The sequence below is a fragment of the Solanum tuberosum genome, unplaced genomic scaffold (assembly GCF_000226075.1).
Source record: "Solanum tuberosum cultivar DM 1-3 516 R44 unplaced genomic scaffold, SolTub_3.0 scf00513, whole genome shotgun sequence".
NCBI lineage: Eukaryota > Viridiplantae > Streptophyta > Magnoliopsida > Solanales > Solanaceae > Solanum > Solanum tuberosum.
The window spans coordinates 193,949-211,325 of NW_006239433.1; the positions used below are offsets into that span (position 1 = coordinate 193,949).

General features: G+C 35.6%; 1 protein-coding gene across 1 annotated transcript; it reads right to left on the reverse strand.

Annotated features, from left to right (window-relative positions):
• Positions 1-14,379: 14,379 nt before the first annotated feature.
• LOC107058434 (B3 domain-containing protein At3g06220-like) lies at positions 14,380-17,029 on the reverse strand. The gene is made up of 5 exons (XM_015304122.1): positions 16,976-17,029; positions 15,855-16,284; positions 15,169-15,311; positions 14,933-15,080; positions 14,380-14,498 (listed from the first exon to the last, which is right to left on the reverse strand). The coding sequence occupies exons 1-5, from the start codon at positions 17,027-17,029 to the stop codon at positions 14,380-14,382; spliced, it is 894 nt and encodes a 297-aa protein (XP_015159608.1).
• Positions 17,030-17,377: the final 348 nt, after the last annotated feature.

A 17,377-nucleotide genomic window follows, 5' to 3' on the forward strand; every position in this document is an offset into this window, starting at 1 on the left:
ATCACTAATAAAAATCATAAATCTTGGCCATAGAGATATCAAGAAACTAATTCAAAAATCTGAAGAAAGGTTTTCTTAATTATTTACCTTCAAGCTAGGGTTCCAAGGCTTCTAATCAAGTTCTTCTTCAAGATTCTTCAAGAACCTTGTTCTTTAAGGCATGTAAGGCTATCATCGTATTAGACTAGTTCGTCCTCACGCCCTACATCGACTTTCAAATCAGTAAAAGAGTAGTCTAGGATTCTATTCCTAGATTTGAGTATTCTTGAGATAAGTTGATTTTGAGTTCTTCAATTCCTGATTCTTTTGAAATTCTATTCCTAAGTATTGAGGTTCTATATTTTTATTGAGATCCTTGAGTTGTTTTGTTCATGTTTATAATTCAGCATAAACCCTATTTTGAGTTATAAATCTTGAGAAGTTTATCAAAGCCAACACTTTGAGTTGTAAACTAAGTTATTGAGAAAGTAGATGAGTTTTGAGAAAAATGTTTAAAGGCCCTATATCATAAAGACTTAAGAGTTTCTAATTTTATTCATATATATATATATGTACCTATATTGATTATTGGAATTTAAAGATAAGTTCATCAGTACATGTTTTCAAGAAGGTAAATGCCTCTCATGTTTTGGAAAGCATTTCAAGTAATGTAAGAAGTACATTTTTTGTAATGGGTGAATTGAGCACAAATTTATGTTAACTTTTTTGGGAGTAATATCGAGCACCGAGTTGGGTTAGAGTCTTTTATGATTCGAAAGTCCCAAAGAACTATGTATAGAATATCATTGAATTTTCATGCGATTCCTCACCTCCTCTGAAAAGGCATATAGTTGGATCCATAGTCACGATAGCATCTTATACCCTCGACAAGATATAGGATGGACCCTTGCAACGTGTTGTGGAACGTTGTATCATTGCTAGGTTCATGGTAATGGTTGTCGGTTAGAGAAACTTCCCACAAGTAAATTATAGTATTTTCATGTTGCTTTCATTGTATATTTTATTGTAAAGCTTAAACGGTTTTCACTTCATGTTCATGTATTGATTCAGTTGAGTTGCTTTCAGTCATTTAGTTCAGTTATTTGTTTACTCAGCCATATTACATACTCGTACATTCCATGTACTAATGTCATTCGATTTGCATCATTTTATGATGTAGATAAAGGTGTTAATGATTATAAACAGGCGCATCATTGAGATCACTCTACACTTCAGTTAGCTTTGGTGAGCCTCCTTGTATTCCAGAGGACTTCATAGTTACTTTCCAGTTAGTAGTTTTGAGGTGTTATGGGTCTTGTTCTGACATCCTTCCTTAATATTAGAGGCTTCATATATAGACAATTTTGGAGAGTCTTTCAGTTTCAAAATTATATAAAGCTTATGTTTCATACTTAGTTTATATAATTCAGTTTTGAGATTTAATAAATTGTTTTTAAACATTTCTTTCAATTTGATGCTTATGAATGCTCAAGTTAGTCATCCGCTTGTAGTCAACCAGGATGAGGGTTCACTTGGGGACCAGCAATGGTTCTTGAGTTTTGGCCACGTCCATGGTGTATGCTTGGGTGGTGGCAGTTCCACTTTCCCATTACATTATTTGTTGAAAGATCTTAAATATAATAAAAAAAAATTAAAAGGAAAGAGCATATCCAACTTTTTATCACCCAAATCCTGTTTTCGTAGTTTCAGTGTCAACTGCAACATGTTGTGACTAAAAATTTATCAACTCCTAAAAAACTTATTTTAATATCTACGGGCCAAGTGGTACATGGTATTAAATAAATAATGAACTTGGTGCATTATCCACCAACTTAATTAATTATAAAAAAAATTACCCTTAATCAATTAACTATAGTTAAAAGAATAGTTCAAAATTTTCAAATCAACTTTCCCCACTAATCCAAAATGACTCGGGGCAACTATCGGGAGCGCTAAAATAGTAACCTTACAAATATTTCTAAGAATGACCTTTCAGGTCACTATAAAATCCGATACTAGAGTTTTTCCTTTCCGAACAATATCCAAAGCCACACAATCTAATTCAACAATTAATCATAATAAGATTCCAGATATAATAACACCCATATCATATAATTTGAAAAATGGGTCAAGTCAACTCAAAAAACACAATTCCAAAAATGTGGTATGGGTTTGAAAATCTTTACTTGAAATGTTACTCAAGGTATTTGGAACTCATTGGTGAAAACCATTTCGAAAAAAGGAGTTATAATTTGTTCTCAGTTAATATTTTACTTTAAAACTCAAGTTCTTGAAAACCTTTCACTTGGCCAATCAAAATTACAATTTTAGACATTAAAAATCCACAAATGATCAAAGGGAATTGAAGTTTTAGGGTTACAAAGACTACCTAAATGATTCACTACGGAAAATCTCTTTAAAATAGCCTCTAAGGGTTTTCCAAAACTCAAAATGGAGAAAAATAAGGTAAAGCCCCAAAATTTCATTCAAAAAACCCCGTATGATATGGTAAAAGTAACTTAGATTCACTTTTAATAACAACGCTAAAACAAGCCCTGGATCGTAAAAGCAAACCCCATATAAAATGTTACTCTCTCTTTCGCGAACCAACCTTCACTTACACGAGAAAGAGAAACTGAGAAAGCCCTCATGATGTGATGGTCAGAAAACCTAGCCCTCGTGGATGCAAGCTAGCCTTCTCTAACGGGAAGGTCACTAAAGCGCTGACCCTTCACGAAAGCCAGACACACCTGACATCAGAAAATTCAGCCTAATATCAAATCTCTGAATGGACCCTCAAGATTCGTTTCAGAACGCAGTACACACATACCACATATGCAACTTAACTAAACTTGACGTGACAGACTCAATGGAACAATAAAAACACAAATCTGAGGTTTTGTAACACCTCAGATCTCAAAATTAAGAAAAATCCTAGTTTTTCAGAAAACTGGTGAAAGTACCAACGGAACCACCCACGGACCATAGGTGGGGTTCCATCGTTGGGACCCAAATATTTAAAGTCTCTGATCTCACCCACGATCGACTAGTACGGTCTATGGTTGGACCTACGGACCGTAGGTGAAAGTCAGCAGCCAATTAGAGGGAAATTGCTAATTGGGTCAAATTCAAATGGTCGTCACTCTTAGCACAAAAGGAATTAGGTAGCCCATGACCTACTATATGATAGACACATGAATCCTCTTTTCAACGCCACTGAGTTTTCTAAAATTCCATCTCCAAGTAAAAAGTTATGCTCGTTTAAGTGATGCCCTGTCGGGCAAACTTGACCTACGACCCAACCTACGGACCGTAGATTGACCTACGGACCTTAGGTCCCTCCGTGGGTGACTTTAGTCAACTTTTAAGTTAGGGTCATTTAGGTCTTTTTTCATATGCATTGGGCACTTAAACTTCGTCGTTTTACACTTATACTACGTCGTTTTACTCAAAATAAGTCTAATAACTTAGTCAAACATATCCAAAACCTTTTTTCACCAAAAATTCATCAAACCTAGAACAAAAGAGGAGAAAAGAGGCAACCAAAACCCTTCCAAGAACGCAACAAGTTTTTATCACTTCCAGCCCCGAAATCAAAATATTTCTCGGTGAATTTCGTCACCACGTATGTGGGATTTCACTAGTGGGTTCCTTTCGCCCATTAGGTCCCTAGAATTCAGTCAGATTCTTGATTCCTTTATTATTAACTAGACCTAGGGTTTCTAGAACTTTAGCAGATTATTATAAATTAGTTACTTAATGTTCTAAATAAGTTTATCATGGCTTTTAGAATATTTTAGTATAGATTCCTTCATAAATTATGAACACTAGCTATGTAGTTCTTTAGTTCATGAATTACACTTGCTAGGTCAACTATTTCAGATAATTCAGATATTTCAGACATACATGCCTCAGTTTAGAATGTTTCATTATCAGTATATTAATGTTGCATTCTGAGATTTTGCATGTCAGTATTTTGAGCTATCGATACTACAGTATTTCAGTTATAATGTGTTAAATTGCATAATCAATTGGGAGAAGCTTAATACCAAGTTGGACTAGGGTTAATCACCCTTATAGTCCCAGAACTACGTGGCCCGTAGGTTGTAAGTCCCCTCTATGGGCATCATTTTAGTGATCATGCCAGTCATGCCTCTATACCTTTGGCAGGGTATATTGTGTCCTCTCGATGAGGCATATACATCGGACTCCACATTTAGCTCATGTGGTTTTTTATCGGTTATTACTAGCTCTCACAGTTTAGTCAAACTCTATTTTACTGACCATATGTCTCAACACGTTATAAATTTGGTCATTGCATTTAGTTTAGTTCACATTCAGTATATTCAGTAACCTTATCATGTTCAGATTATATCCTTGCTTTATTGTTTGTTCAGTTATATGTTTATTTCAGCTTTACTCTATCCTGCATGCTTAGTATCTTTCAAGTACTGACGCATACTCTACGCTATATCTTCTCATGATGTAGGTCTAGGCCCTCATCTCTCAGATCACGCATAGATTGGTCTTTGATCTCCAGTTTAGCAGCATCAGTGGTGAGTCCTCATTCTTCGAGGACGATTGACATGTTACCTTTCCATCTGTAGTCTTTTAGTTTCAATTTCTTTAGAGTTAGTTGGGGACATGTCTCAGCATCTCTAGTCAGTTAGAGGCTTATTTCAAACATAATTAGCTTCAACTTTAGCATTTGAGTTTGACTTTTCAGTTGTTGTTAAACTCTCAGTTTTATATATTCAGATAGTTTATGGGTATTCCCCATCATTTAAATTTATCTCGTGACTTAGCTTCCGTACAATATTTCTTTACTTCAGTTTATTACTATGCTTATGACATTCCAGTAGGATTAGCTTGTGGTCACTCATGATACTAGGTCCCGTGTCCACCTCTTGTGGGTAGCCTCGGGGTGTGAAAAACTTGGTATCAGAGTATTATGTTCAAGAGTCCTAGGATGTCTAAAAAGCCTCAGTAAGTAGAGTCCTTTTCATGGGTGTGAAGTGCACCACATCTAATAAGAGGGAGGCTACAAAATGTTTTAGGAAAACTTGATTTTCTTGTTACTCTTATCGTACGTAAGGTATGATCTAATTCTTCATTCTAACTCAACGTTCTACATTTCAGATCATGCCTCCTTGTAGATCTAACGCTAAGAATGCAAACACAATTTCTCCAGTCCCTGATCAGGAAGTTTTGAATACAGAGTTTCGAAACGCTATCCAGCTATTGGCTCATAGTGTGACCAACCAGAACAACCAGCAAGTCCCAGTTCATGCAAATGCTAATTTTTGGTCAGCTGCAACTAGAGTTCGGGATTTTGTTAGGATGAAGCCGCATGAGTTCTTAGGATCACAGATTGGTGTGGATCCCCAAAACTTCATAGATGAGGTCAAGAAGTTATTTGAAGTGATGTAGGTAACTGGGAATGAATGGGTTGAGTTGGCATCTTACCAGCTTAAAGATGTGGCTCATATCTAGTATATTCAATGGAAAGACAACAGGGGTACAGATGCAGCTCCTATCACTTAGGAATGCTTTAGTGAGACCTTTTTGGACAGGTTCTTCCCAAGAGAATTAAGGGAGGCAAAAGCTCAGAAATTCATGAACTTGAGGCAAGGTAGCATGGCAGTCCAAGAGTATGGACTCAAGTTCACCCAACTCTCTATGTATGCTCCTCACATGGTTGCTGAATCCAGGGCCCAGATAAATAAGTTTCTATATGGAGTGTCAAACTTAGTGAAAACAAATTGCAGGAATGCTATGTTGCTGGAAAACATGAATATCTCTAGGCTCATGACTTATGCTCAGCAGGTTGAGGGAGAGAAGCTTAAGGAACATGCTCAAGAGAACAAGAAGGCTAGGATTGGGAATTATGAGTATTCTCAATAAAAATTGGGTGGTGGAAATCCCTCGCAGGGTCAGAAGAAATCTTCAGGCCCAACCCCTTCATCAGCTAGTGTTCCATCATGCAAGTTTAGACATGATCAGAAAGATAGGGCATCGAGCCCTAAGTCACAGGGGAGTGTTTCAGGCACTAGAACCTACCCAACTTGCCCAAAGTGTGGTAAGAACCATCCGCGCAAGTGTCTTGCACGGTAGGAAAGATGATTTGGGTCTGGTCAGTCTGGTTGCAGGTTGAGAGATTGTCCATCTAAATAGGGGCAAGGAGGTAGTATTGGTAAGACTGAGTCTACAACTTCAGCAGCACCAGCAGGTCACCCGACTCAGCAGGGAAACTCATGGCAGTTAGTGCGAGAACAAGCTCTATGCTTTTCAGGTTCGCCAGGATCAGGAAGATTCTCCTGATGTAGTCACTCGTACATTACGAGTCTTTAATCTCGATGTTTATGCTTTGTTAGATCTCGGGGCTACCCTTTCTTTTGTAACTCCTTATATAGTAGTCAACTTTAATGTTAGTCTAGAAACTCTCTCAAAACCCTTCTCACTCTCTACTCCAGTCGGTGACCTAGTTATAGCTAGACGGGTATACAGAAATGGCCCTGTCACAGTCTCTTAGAAAGTCACCTTAGAAGATCTCGTAGAGTTAGAAATGGTAGACTTCGATGTCATTCTGGGCATGGATTAGTTACATTCCTGTTATGCCTCAACCGATTGTAGAACTAGGATCGTTCATTTTCAGTTTCAAGATGAACCAATCCTAGAATGGAAGGGTAGTAGCTTAGCCCCTGTGGGTCGATTCATTTCTTACCTTAAGGCCAAAAAGATGATTTCCAAGGGGTATATCTATCATCTAGTTCGAGTTAAGGATTCAAGCTCTGAAACCCCAACTCTTAAGTCAGTTGCAGTTGTTAACGAGTTCCCAGAAGTGTTTCCACAAGATCTTCCCAGAGTTCCTCCCGAAAGGGAACTGGACTTCGAAATAGATCTCCTTCCAGATACCCAACCTATCTCCATTCCTCATTACAGAATGGCTCCAGTTGTGCTTAAGGAATTGAAAGAGCAGTTGAAAGGCCTTGTAGATAAGGGCTTCATCAGACCTAGTATTTCCCCACGGGGTGCGACAGTGTTATTTGTGAAAAATAAAGATGGCTCTCAGAATGTGCATTGACTATAGTCCATTGAGTAAGGTCACAATCAAGAATAAGTACCCTATCCCCAAGATTGATGACTTGTTTCACCAAGTTCAGGGTGCTAGTCATTTCACTAAGATAGACCTCTGATTCGTTTATCATCAGGTCAGAGTAATGATAGCGACATCCCAAAAACAACCTAGAGAACTCGGTATGGTCATTATGAATTTGTAGTTATGTCATTTGGACTAACCAATGCTCCTGCAACTTTCATGTACTTGATGAACACAATGTTCAAGCAGTATTTGGACTTGGTCATTCTCATCTTTATTGATAATATCCTCATTTACATTAGGAATGAGGAAGAAGATGTGACTGATTTGAGGGTTGTCCTGCAAACTTTCAAAGATCGCCAGCTGTTTACTAAATTTAGCAAATGCAATTTTTGGTTGCAATTTGTTGCTTTCCTTGGGCATATAGTGTTTAGCGAAGGAATCCAAGTGGATTCTCAAAAATTAGAAGCAGTGAAATTATGGCCCAGACCTACCTCTCCCACTGACATTAGAGTTTACTTGGGTTTGACTAGTTATTACAAAAAATTCGTAGAAGGATTTTCATCCAAAGCCTCTCCATTGACTAGGTTGACTCAGAAATAGCTCAAATTTCAATGGTCAGACGATTGTGAGAAAAGCTTTGTAGAACTGAAAACTAGGTTGATTACAACTCTTGTTTTAATTCTACCAGAGGGTTCAAACGGTTATGTGATCTATTGTGATGCATCCAGAGTCGGCCTAGGTTGTGTGTTGATGCAGCGAGATAAGGTTATAACTTATGCTTCTAGACAACTTAAGGTGCATGAGAAGAATTATCCGACTCATGACCTCGAGTTTGTAGCGGTGATGTTTGCACTTAATATTTGGAGACACTACTTGTATGGTGTTCACAGACCATAAGAGCCTCCAGTATGTATTCACCCAAAAAGAGTTGAATCTTCGCTAGAGGTGATGGCTTGAGTTCCTCAAGGACTATGACATGAGTGTACATTACCATCCTGGTAAGAACAACGTAGTAGCAGATGCTCTTAGTAGACTATCTATGGGTAGTGTACCACATGTCGAGGAATAAAGGAAAGAACTAGAGAAGGATGTTCAGAGGCTTGCTCGCTTGGGAGTTCGACTTATGAGCATATCAGATGGAGGTGTAACAGTTTAGAATGGGTCAGAATCTTCGTTGGTAGCGGAGGTTAAGGAAAAATGGGACAATGATCCTATATTACTTCAGTTTGACGGTGCAGTTCACCAATAGAAAGTAGGGGTTTTTTCCCAAGGGGGAGATGGTCACTTATGTATTCCTATGGTGGATGAGTAGATGAAGCAGCCTTGATTGGGCTAGATTCAGTTCATGATGCTATGGAAAAAGTTTAGCTCATCAGAAATAGACTGATGATAGAAGTCCTATGCAGATGTAAGGAGAAGAGACTTAGAGTTTGAGATAGACGATTGGGTTTTCCTGAAAGTATCACCATGAAGAGGTGGTGAGATTTGACAAACTTTGTTGGGTAGAAGAAGAAACCAAGGAGGCCTAGTATCCTCATTTCTTTCCTTCCAATTCCTTTTCAGCTCAGGGTAATAAGTTTCCTATCTAGTCTTTCAGATTACTCGTGCGTAAATTTAGTCTTAGTATCATGTTTCTTCAGCGTTCTTGCATTTTCAGCATATTTGCATTTCTTGGAACTCAGTTCAGTCAGAAATCAATTTCTAGTACTTAGTGGTAGGGATTGCAACTCCTTCCCTCCATATTCAGCTTGTTTAGACTTCATTCTAGGATGAATGTTCCCAAGAGGGAAATATTGTAACACCTCAGATCTCAAAATGAAGAAAAATCCTAGTTTCCAGAAAATTGGTGCCAATACCAACGGAACCACCCATGGACCGTAGGTAGAACCACGGGCCATAGGTGGGGTTCCGTCATTGGGCACCAAATGTTTAAAGCCTCTAATCCCACCCACGATCAACTAGCACAGTCCGTGGTTGGACCTACAAACTTTAGGTTAAGGTCACCAACCAATTAGAGGGAAATTGCTGATTGGGTCAACTCCACCGAGTTTGCTAAAATCCCATCTCCGAGTAAAAAGTTATGCTCGTGTCAGTGAAGCCTTGTTGGGCAGACTTGACCTATGATCCAACCTACAGACTGTTGGTTGACCTACGGCTCGTAGGTCCCTCCGTGGGTGGCTTTCAGCAGCTTTTAAGTGAGGGTCATTTATGTCTTTTTCCTATGCATTGGGCACTTAAACTTCATCGTTTTACACCTAAACTGCGTTGTTTTACTCAAAAAAAGTCTAATAACTTATTTAGACATATGCAGAACCTTTTTTCAACAAAAAATCATCAAACCTAGAACAAAACAGGAGAAAAGAGGCAACCCAAACCCTTCCAAAAACGCAACGAGTCTTCTTCAGTTACAACCCCAAAATCAAAAGATTTCTCTGTGAATTTCATCACTAGGTATGTGGGATTTCACTAGTGGATTCCTTTTGCCCATTAGGTCCCTAGAATTCAATCAGATTCTTGATTCCCTTATTATTAACTAGACCTAGGGTTTCTAGAACTTCAACAAATTATTATGAATTAGTTACTTAATGTTCCAAATCAGTTTATCTTGGCTTTTAGCATGTTCTAGTATAGATTCCTTCATAAATTAAGAACCCTACCAATGTAGTTCTGTAGTTCATGAATTACTCTTGCTAGGTCAGCTATTTCAGATAATTTAGATATTTCAAACATACATGCCTTAGTTTCGAATGTGTCATTATCAGTATATTAATGTTGCATTCTCAGATTTTGCATAGTAGTACTTTGAGCTATCCATACTATAGTATTTCAGTTATAATGTGTTAAATTGCTTAATCAATTGGGAGAAGCTTAATACCGAGTTGGACTAGGGTTAGTCACCCTTATAGTCCCAGAACTATGTGCCCCGTAGGTTGTGAGTCCCTTCTGTGAGCATCATTTTAGTAATCAAGCCAGTCATGCCTTTATACCTTTGGCAGGGTATATTGAGTCCTCACGACGGGGTATATACATCGGATTCCACATTTAGCTCATGTGGTTTTATGTCGGTTATTAGTAGCTCTCACAGTTCATTCAGTCTCTATTGCATTGACCATACTATCGATATAGTTCAGTTTCAGTCTTAGCACGTTATAAAATTAGTCATTGCATTAAGTTTAGTTCGCATTCAGTATATTCAGCAACCTTATCATGTTCAGATTATATCCTTTATTTATTGTTTCTTCACTTATATGTTTATTTCAGCTTTACTCTATCCTGCATGCTCAGTACCTTTCAACAATTGATGCGTACTCTACGCTACATCTTCTCGTAATGTAGGTTTAGGCCCTCAGCACTCAGATCACGGATAGATCGATTCTTGATCTCCAATTCAGCAGCATAAGTGGTGAGTCCTCATTCTTTGAGGATGATTGACATGTTACCTTTTCATTTGTAGTCTTTTAGTTTTAGTTTTGCTAGAGTTAGCTGGGACATGTCTCAGCATCTCTAGTCAGTTAGTGGCTTATTTCAGACATAGTTAGATTCAGCTTTAGCATTTTAGTTTGACCATTCAGTTGTTGTTAAACTCTCACATTTATATATTCAAATAGTTTATGGGTATTCCCCATCATTTCAATTTATCTCATGATTTAGCTTCCGCACAGTATTTATTTACTTCAGTTTATTTAATATGCTTATGATATGCCAGCAGGGTTAGCTTGGGGTCACTCCTGATCCTAGGTCCCGTGTCCACGTCCTGTGGGTAGCCTCAGGGCGTGACAGTTTTCTTAACTCGAAACTCGTGAAAGTCGCAATGAATAAACATAACATCTAAAAAGGCCAAAACAAGCTTGAGACCTATGAAAATTCAACAAAAACCTCCTCTAGGCCTAAAATCACCCCCCTAATCAACGGAACTGTCATAAATTTAATCTGAGCATCTAAACCCCATATCCATGAAAATACTATGAATCTGAAACCGACAACTCTTGTGGACAAATTTACATATTCTGGGACTATTGGAATTAACAGAAATCCATTTCGAGACCCGAAACTCTACAAGACACCAAAAATCATTTTAAGCAACTTAAGCCTTTTGAATTCAAAATATTTCATAGCTCTCAACCTTTTACTCAAAGTTTGAAACCAAATTCAAAATCCAATCAGAAATTACCCGGGGTCGATATCACAAGGGTAAAATGGTTATTTTACAAATATTCCAAAAATGACCTTCTAGGTCACTATACTTTGGTTGTCAAACTTTTGGAGAATAGTGGAATTGACGGCGCAACCTTCTTAACCTATAAGTTTCTTTATATTAAAGAAGAAAATATAAAAGAAAAGAAGGTTTCAAAAATCTAAGGATTCTCACATATTGATCATTTGCATTTCTCCTTTGGCCGTGTTGTTTTTGTTTTTAACGAAAAATAGTTCTTTTATTACATAAGGGTAGATCTAGGAGAAATGAGTGAAATAATTACGATATGGAGAATTGAACCGTCACCAATACGATGTTCAAAATTTAGGTATTCAACCTATTGACCTACTGACTTCTATTATGTAGTAAATAATAATATAGTTATCACTTTTTCCTATCATGCAACAAATGTAGAATAACAATCATGGAGAAACGTATCTGTAAGTGAGATAAGTTTTCCCTCATTTGGAATTGAACAATTATAACTAATGTGGTGACTTAGTAAAAGAAAGTAATGCTACCAACAGTGTAGTTATAAGTGATGTAGTAACTTATTGAATAAATCAATTGAAAGGAATAATTTCAGAAGGTATTTTAGGAAAATAATGGATCATACTTGAAACTTCGATGTCCAAAGTGAAAATGTGATGTAAAGAAAATGAAACATTTGAAATAAATAAGCTTACTAATAAATAACAAATGAGAAAAAAAAGCCCTCAATAGATTTCTAAATTTTAGATAATAACAGAGTACATAACTCTATGAGAATTGAGGTTTTTAACCACCTGGCCGTTTGAAGGAGCTTTATGAGACCATTTAAGGGTGGCCAAATTAACCAATCAAATCATGACCCGAGCTTTTGGAACTTCTATGGAAGTCAAATTTCAATTTCAAATCGCATAAATTATGTCGCAAAAGGCATAACAAGTTATCTCGTACTGTAAAACCTAATTCCTGCAGAACTCATGTTAAGTGAGGCAAAAGTTCAATTTCTAAAACAAGTTATCCCCTAAAAGGTATAATGAGTTATGTTGTACTGCATAAGTTAATTCCTACTAAAGCTTATGTTGAGTGATAAAAATATTTTTTGAACTTATGACTAGCGAACTGTGTCTTAAATATACTATACAACTTATGTTGCATAACTTAATTACTAAATAACTTATGTGGAGCGAGTTAAAAGTTCTCTTAACTTTTGTCTCGGTTTAATTAAATGTATTTTTGTTGAATCTGATTATAGGGTATTATCAAGTAGGTATGGCTCTCTATTAACATCCCAACAATCGTGCATCAAAGAATTGTTATCTCCATATCCAAGTTTAAGTCACAATGATAATCATTTTAAAGATTTTGCATCATTGCTCAAAACTTTCAACTTACTCGTGTTCACCGAGATGTATGACTTTTGTAGGATAACATTGTCACACCCTTTTTTGTCAGGTTTTTTCAATTAAAATAACGTTATTGAGAAGATATTATTTTATTTACCGAAATAGAGTCGTCACTTGGAATTGAGTTATGGTGTCCCAAGTCATCTTTTTGAATCTCTAATCAAAAGAAAATGACCCTTTGCATTGGATAAATGAAAACAATGGACTAGGTAAGGAATTCTACTGAATCATTAAAAGGTATGAGGCACTCCTGAATCACATAGTTCTAACACAGTCGCTTTTATCAACTTATAGTTGACATATATTAGTGTTGGACAAATCAAATCGTTAATTATGCCTACTTAAATTGTTCAATTTTATTAGTCTTAACTAAGATGCAAAGTTACAACCATGGCTTCAATATATATCGGTTAGAACACATAAACGTGACCTCGCCTTGTGTATCACATCCTAAATTTTAGCATATTCGTCTTGGTTAGACTAAAAGTTATTATGTTATTAAAAGTGTGTAGGTCAATATGCGTAAATGTTACCTTGTCATTTTATTTAAATTTCTTTATTTGGTACGCGAAGTTGCGACCTCATGCAAGGCGATATATTATATGTTCCCTCTTTACAACGTAATACTTATTGAAGCATTTATTCTACTATGTTGGGACAACTAATTTTTTCCCTTTTCTCTCATTCCTTTTATTGATTGCAACAGGCATTCAATTAAAAAAACTCATCTTACCTTTAATAACTTTATTAAGTAATTAATCCCTTAGATTTCTTTCTTGAGCCAAAATTTCTATTGTTGACGTATGCGTTCAATAAACTCAAAAGTCTAATGCTTTATTAACAGTAAACAAACTGATTACCATGACCCTATTTGCAAAAATAAGTAACCAAATGTTATAGTGAACTACTCCCAATTAATCCAAATAAAATAGTTCACTTTAAACTTCAAAGCAAGTAAGCAGCACATGACAAATTATTAGAAAAAATAGAAGCATGCCAACCCCGAATTAGATTTGTTTTTTTAAAAATGGATTGAATTAGTAAATAAGCAAAATACACTAATACCCATTCATATTATAAATATCACAAGAGTTTATAACCTCAGCTAATGGGTTTAGCTATTCATACTAGAAATGACAAATACAAGATAAAATATGTTGTGAAAATATCGTGGGTTATTAACTAGTACACAATCACAAGCAACTAAAATAGGAAAGAAAAATAACACAAGGAATTAACGAGGTTAGGCTAGACTAATCCTCCAAGCAAATGTAGATAGAGTTTTTGACTATGAAAAAAAAGAATAAGAAGTGTAAAATCCTGTAGAATCTTCAACTACATCCCCTATATATAGATCCCAAGTAGTCTCAAACCTATAAAGAAAAGGTTACCCTAATATTTAATGGACATTATATTTCATTTCCAAATTTATTAGAACAAAGCGTGTTCTAAACTAATAGGGATTCTGAATTTTCATGGAAAAAATCAAGACACAATTAACAAAATGTAATAACAAATATAATTAAAGATTAAACAAAGAAGAAGATGCAAACTTGCTAAGTCAAAATGACCACGCAAGTGTACGCAGTCATAAAAATATTATTGAATTTTTATTTCAGATATCATACCCACAAAGACTTGTCAATCAACTATTTACAAAATTAAACTAATTAATGTGCTGCCACAAGTGCCAAACTTTAGAAACACAAAATTTAACCAGGTTGGCGCACTGCTTGGCACACTGTGCGCCCTATCAAGGGCACTACTTGGCGCACTGCGTCAGGCCATTTTTGAGTGAAGTTTATTTCAAAGTCAAGTCCAAGATGATTACCTAAGATATAGATTATATGAACAGAAAAAAAAAACATAACAAATTCAATATTTTGCAACTGAAGTACTGGGCATTCCATATTTTCAATAGATCAATGTAGACCAAATAATGATTTAACATTTGAATATAAAGAAACAAGACTTAGTCTTAACGCCAATTAATTGTCTTAACTTCTAGATCCATCAATACAAACTAAAATATTCTTCAATGTTTGGTCAACAATCAACAATACTTATTGTCTTCAAAATCTGTCTGCATATAAACACACTGAAGGTGATAAAATTCATATCAAATAGCACCATATTATTTCTTGTTGGGATAGGAACCTTCTCCTTCATGGACAACGTGAACTTGTAAGTAAAGTCCTTTGATGTGTTTTTCTCTCACAAATTCACAAATACACATATCATTTTTCTCCACAAGGTTCACCTTACATAAACTGTGCCACCCGCCAATTAGCCATATTCTACCGTCCTGCCAAATCTTGAGTTTTGCCTCAAATTCTCTGCCAGCAGAGTCACGAATTGTCATGCTTGAAGGAAGTTCAAGTTGGTAATCTCTCACCATATCAGCCGGAACGTACTACAATTAGGAAAAAAGACTTTGTTAAATTAGAATATTATAAGATTGAACTATAAAACAATCACTAAAGTAATAGGTTAATAATTACCAGATGATTTCTCCTATCTGGACGTATTTTTGTTACAAAGTAAGGATTTTTTGGCTTAGTTGCACGTCCACTTCTAAATATATCTGTAGCAAATTGGTCGTGGGGATTATTCACCTTACCAGCAGTCATACTTTTGCATTTAGCTGAATCAAAAAAATGTTAACGGGTCAAGTTAACAAATAGATAACATGGATACTAAGAGTTACTCTATATATTTTATTCTACAAGATCGTCTTTTAATGAACGTGGACTTTAAGAAAGAAATCAGAATTTTGACACATATCAAAAGTATTAGAAAATGATATTTAACTTGATTATTCATTGTTATTCAAAAAGCTAAAATAAAAAAGTTCCCTTAGCAGACTCATTTTGTCAGAGGACCAAACAACTAAACCTTTTCAAAAATCATTTTAAATGTGTATCCTAAAATATATAATGACACTAACATGAATACAAGATCATATATAAATATTCATAGATGTCACTTTTGTAGTAACATACTAACAAGAGAGGAATTGAATTGCATATAAAATAAAATAGAAGAGTAGATTTAAAGATCTTTAATTTTTGCTTACCTTTGGAACGTGGTGCTGTTATGTTGAATATGTCAGTCCTTTCTTTCTCTTCCTCCTCTTCTTTGTATTCATCATCATCATCATCTTCTGGAACCTCTTTTGCCTTTTCACATTCCTTTTCTTCATCATCTTTTTCTCCTGCCATGTTATTCCCATCCCTAACATTAGAAGAAGAAATATTCTTGCTATCTCTAGCCCTAGTATTCACTTTTGGCTCCACACTCTTTTGATGTTTAACATTTATTTCCTCTGCTTCCTCCTTCTTCACAACATGTTTTAAACCCCCATCTCCTTTCTTTACACATCCATTTCTTCCAAGTAGTTTGAAGTCAAAAATTCTAGTTCCATCATAGTCAAAAATAAAGAAGTCTCCAAGCTCTACGATGTTGTCCTTGATGAATTTTTCCCATCCATATTCAAAATAAATATCTTTTCCTGATTTGGTTACTCCTATACGCCACATATTTTCAAACTGATCCCTAAGGAAAATGTTTCTTGGTAATATTCCATTTTTGTAATCGGTATAACCTGTGGGAAGTTTCTGCAAAGAAAAAAAGTTTGACTTTTGAAAAAATAAATATAAAAGAACATTAATCTTTAAATCACATTAATCATATCATAAAAATAAAACAAGTTGCAGATTAAAAAATATTTCAAATAAACTCAAAGTTTGAAACTTTTGATGTTAGAATTCAAGAATGTTACTATTTTACAAACTATAAAATGAAATGTAAGGCATTTTCATAGTTTTACCATAAAATTACTTCCTTCAACACTAATAATATTGTTAGTTTGAAATGAAATATGCAATTTCTAACATTGATTGACTAAATTAAACATAATACTAATAAAAAGTAGGGATTTAGCATCTATAGAAAACCGTATAAGATTTATTTGCATCACAAAAAGGCATCTATCCACCTTTTACTTTTCCTCCCCTAATTAAAAGCACATATATCCAAAAACTATTAATTGAAAATATTTTAAGAAAAAGAGTCAACAACAATCATAGATTAAATACATGAATATAAGAACACAAAAAGAAGATGAAAGTGAAAGTACAATTAAAAAAATATAAAATAACACGAGGTATCCAAGTTTTACAGATCTAACTCTCAACAAAGCCTTCCCCTCCCATATATATATCCGCTACTTGCATCTCTAAAAAAAAGAAGAGAAAATTTAAGAAAAAAAGTTCCATCAAAGAACATGAGAGGGGGGAGTACACTTACCAGTCGCTTTGCACTGATTTCAGGGATGAAAACCTTGAAGAAGCCCTTTTCCATGTTCTTTTTTATTGTTAAGGTTTAGGAGGATAGCATAATTGCGGCGCAACCTCTTAACCCTAAAAGAGAAAATGATTGCAAATAATGAGAAGTTTAGCATATATTAATATTAAGCCTATTAAGTGGGTCGCATCAGGTCAGACCGGCCCATTAAAAAATTACATTGATCTCCGGCCTCGAGCTAGGCTAGATTAGCTATAACTGGGTCGGTACCGTTTGGGCTCAACAATGCAAAACTTATGTATGGCTCAATCCACAACCCGCTAGCCCAATTCTTGGGCCAACTGTGCCAGGTTCCAATGGGCTTTATGGACCGAGTCACTATACAAATTTTTTTTATCAATGTTT

Bases quoted from the DNA above. Each gene is read 5' to 3' on its own strand.
- LOC107058434 (XM_015304122.1), bottom strand. From the start codon at position 17,029: ATGGAAAAGGGCTTCTTCAAGGTTTTCATCCCTGAAATCAGTGCAAAG. The intron at 15,081-15,168 runs GTAATTATTAAC...TCCTAATTGTAG, and splicing joins CAGATAGGAGAAATCATCTG to TACGTTCCGGCTGATATGGT. The intron at 14,499-14,932 runs GTAAGGTGAACC...TCTATATCTTAG, and splicing joins TGGCGGGTGGCACAGTTTAT to GTAATCATCTTGGACTTGAC.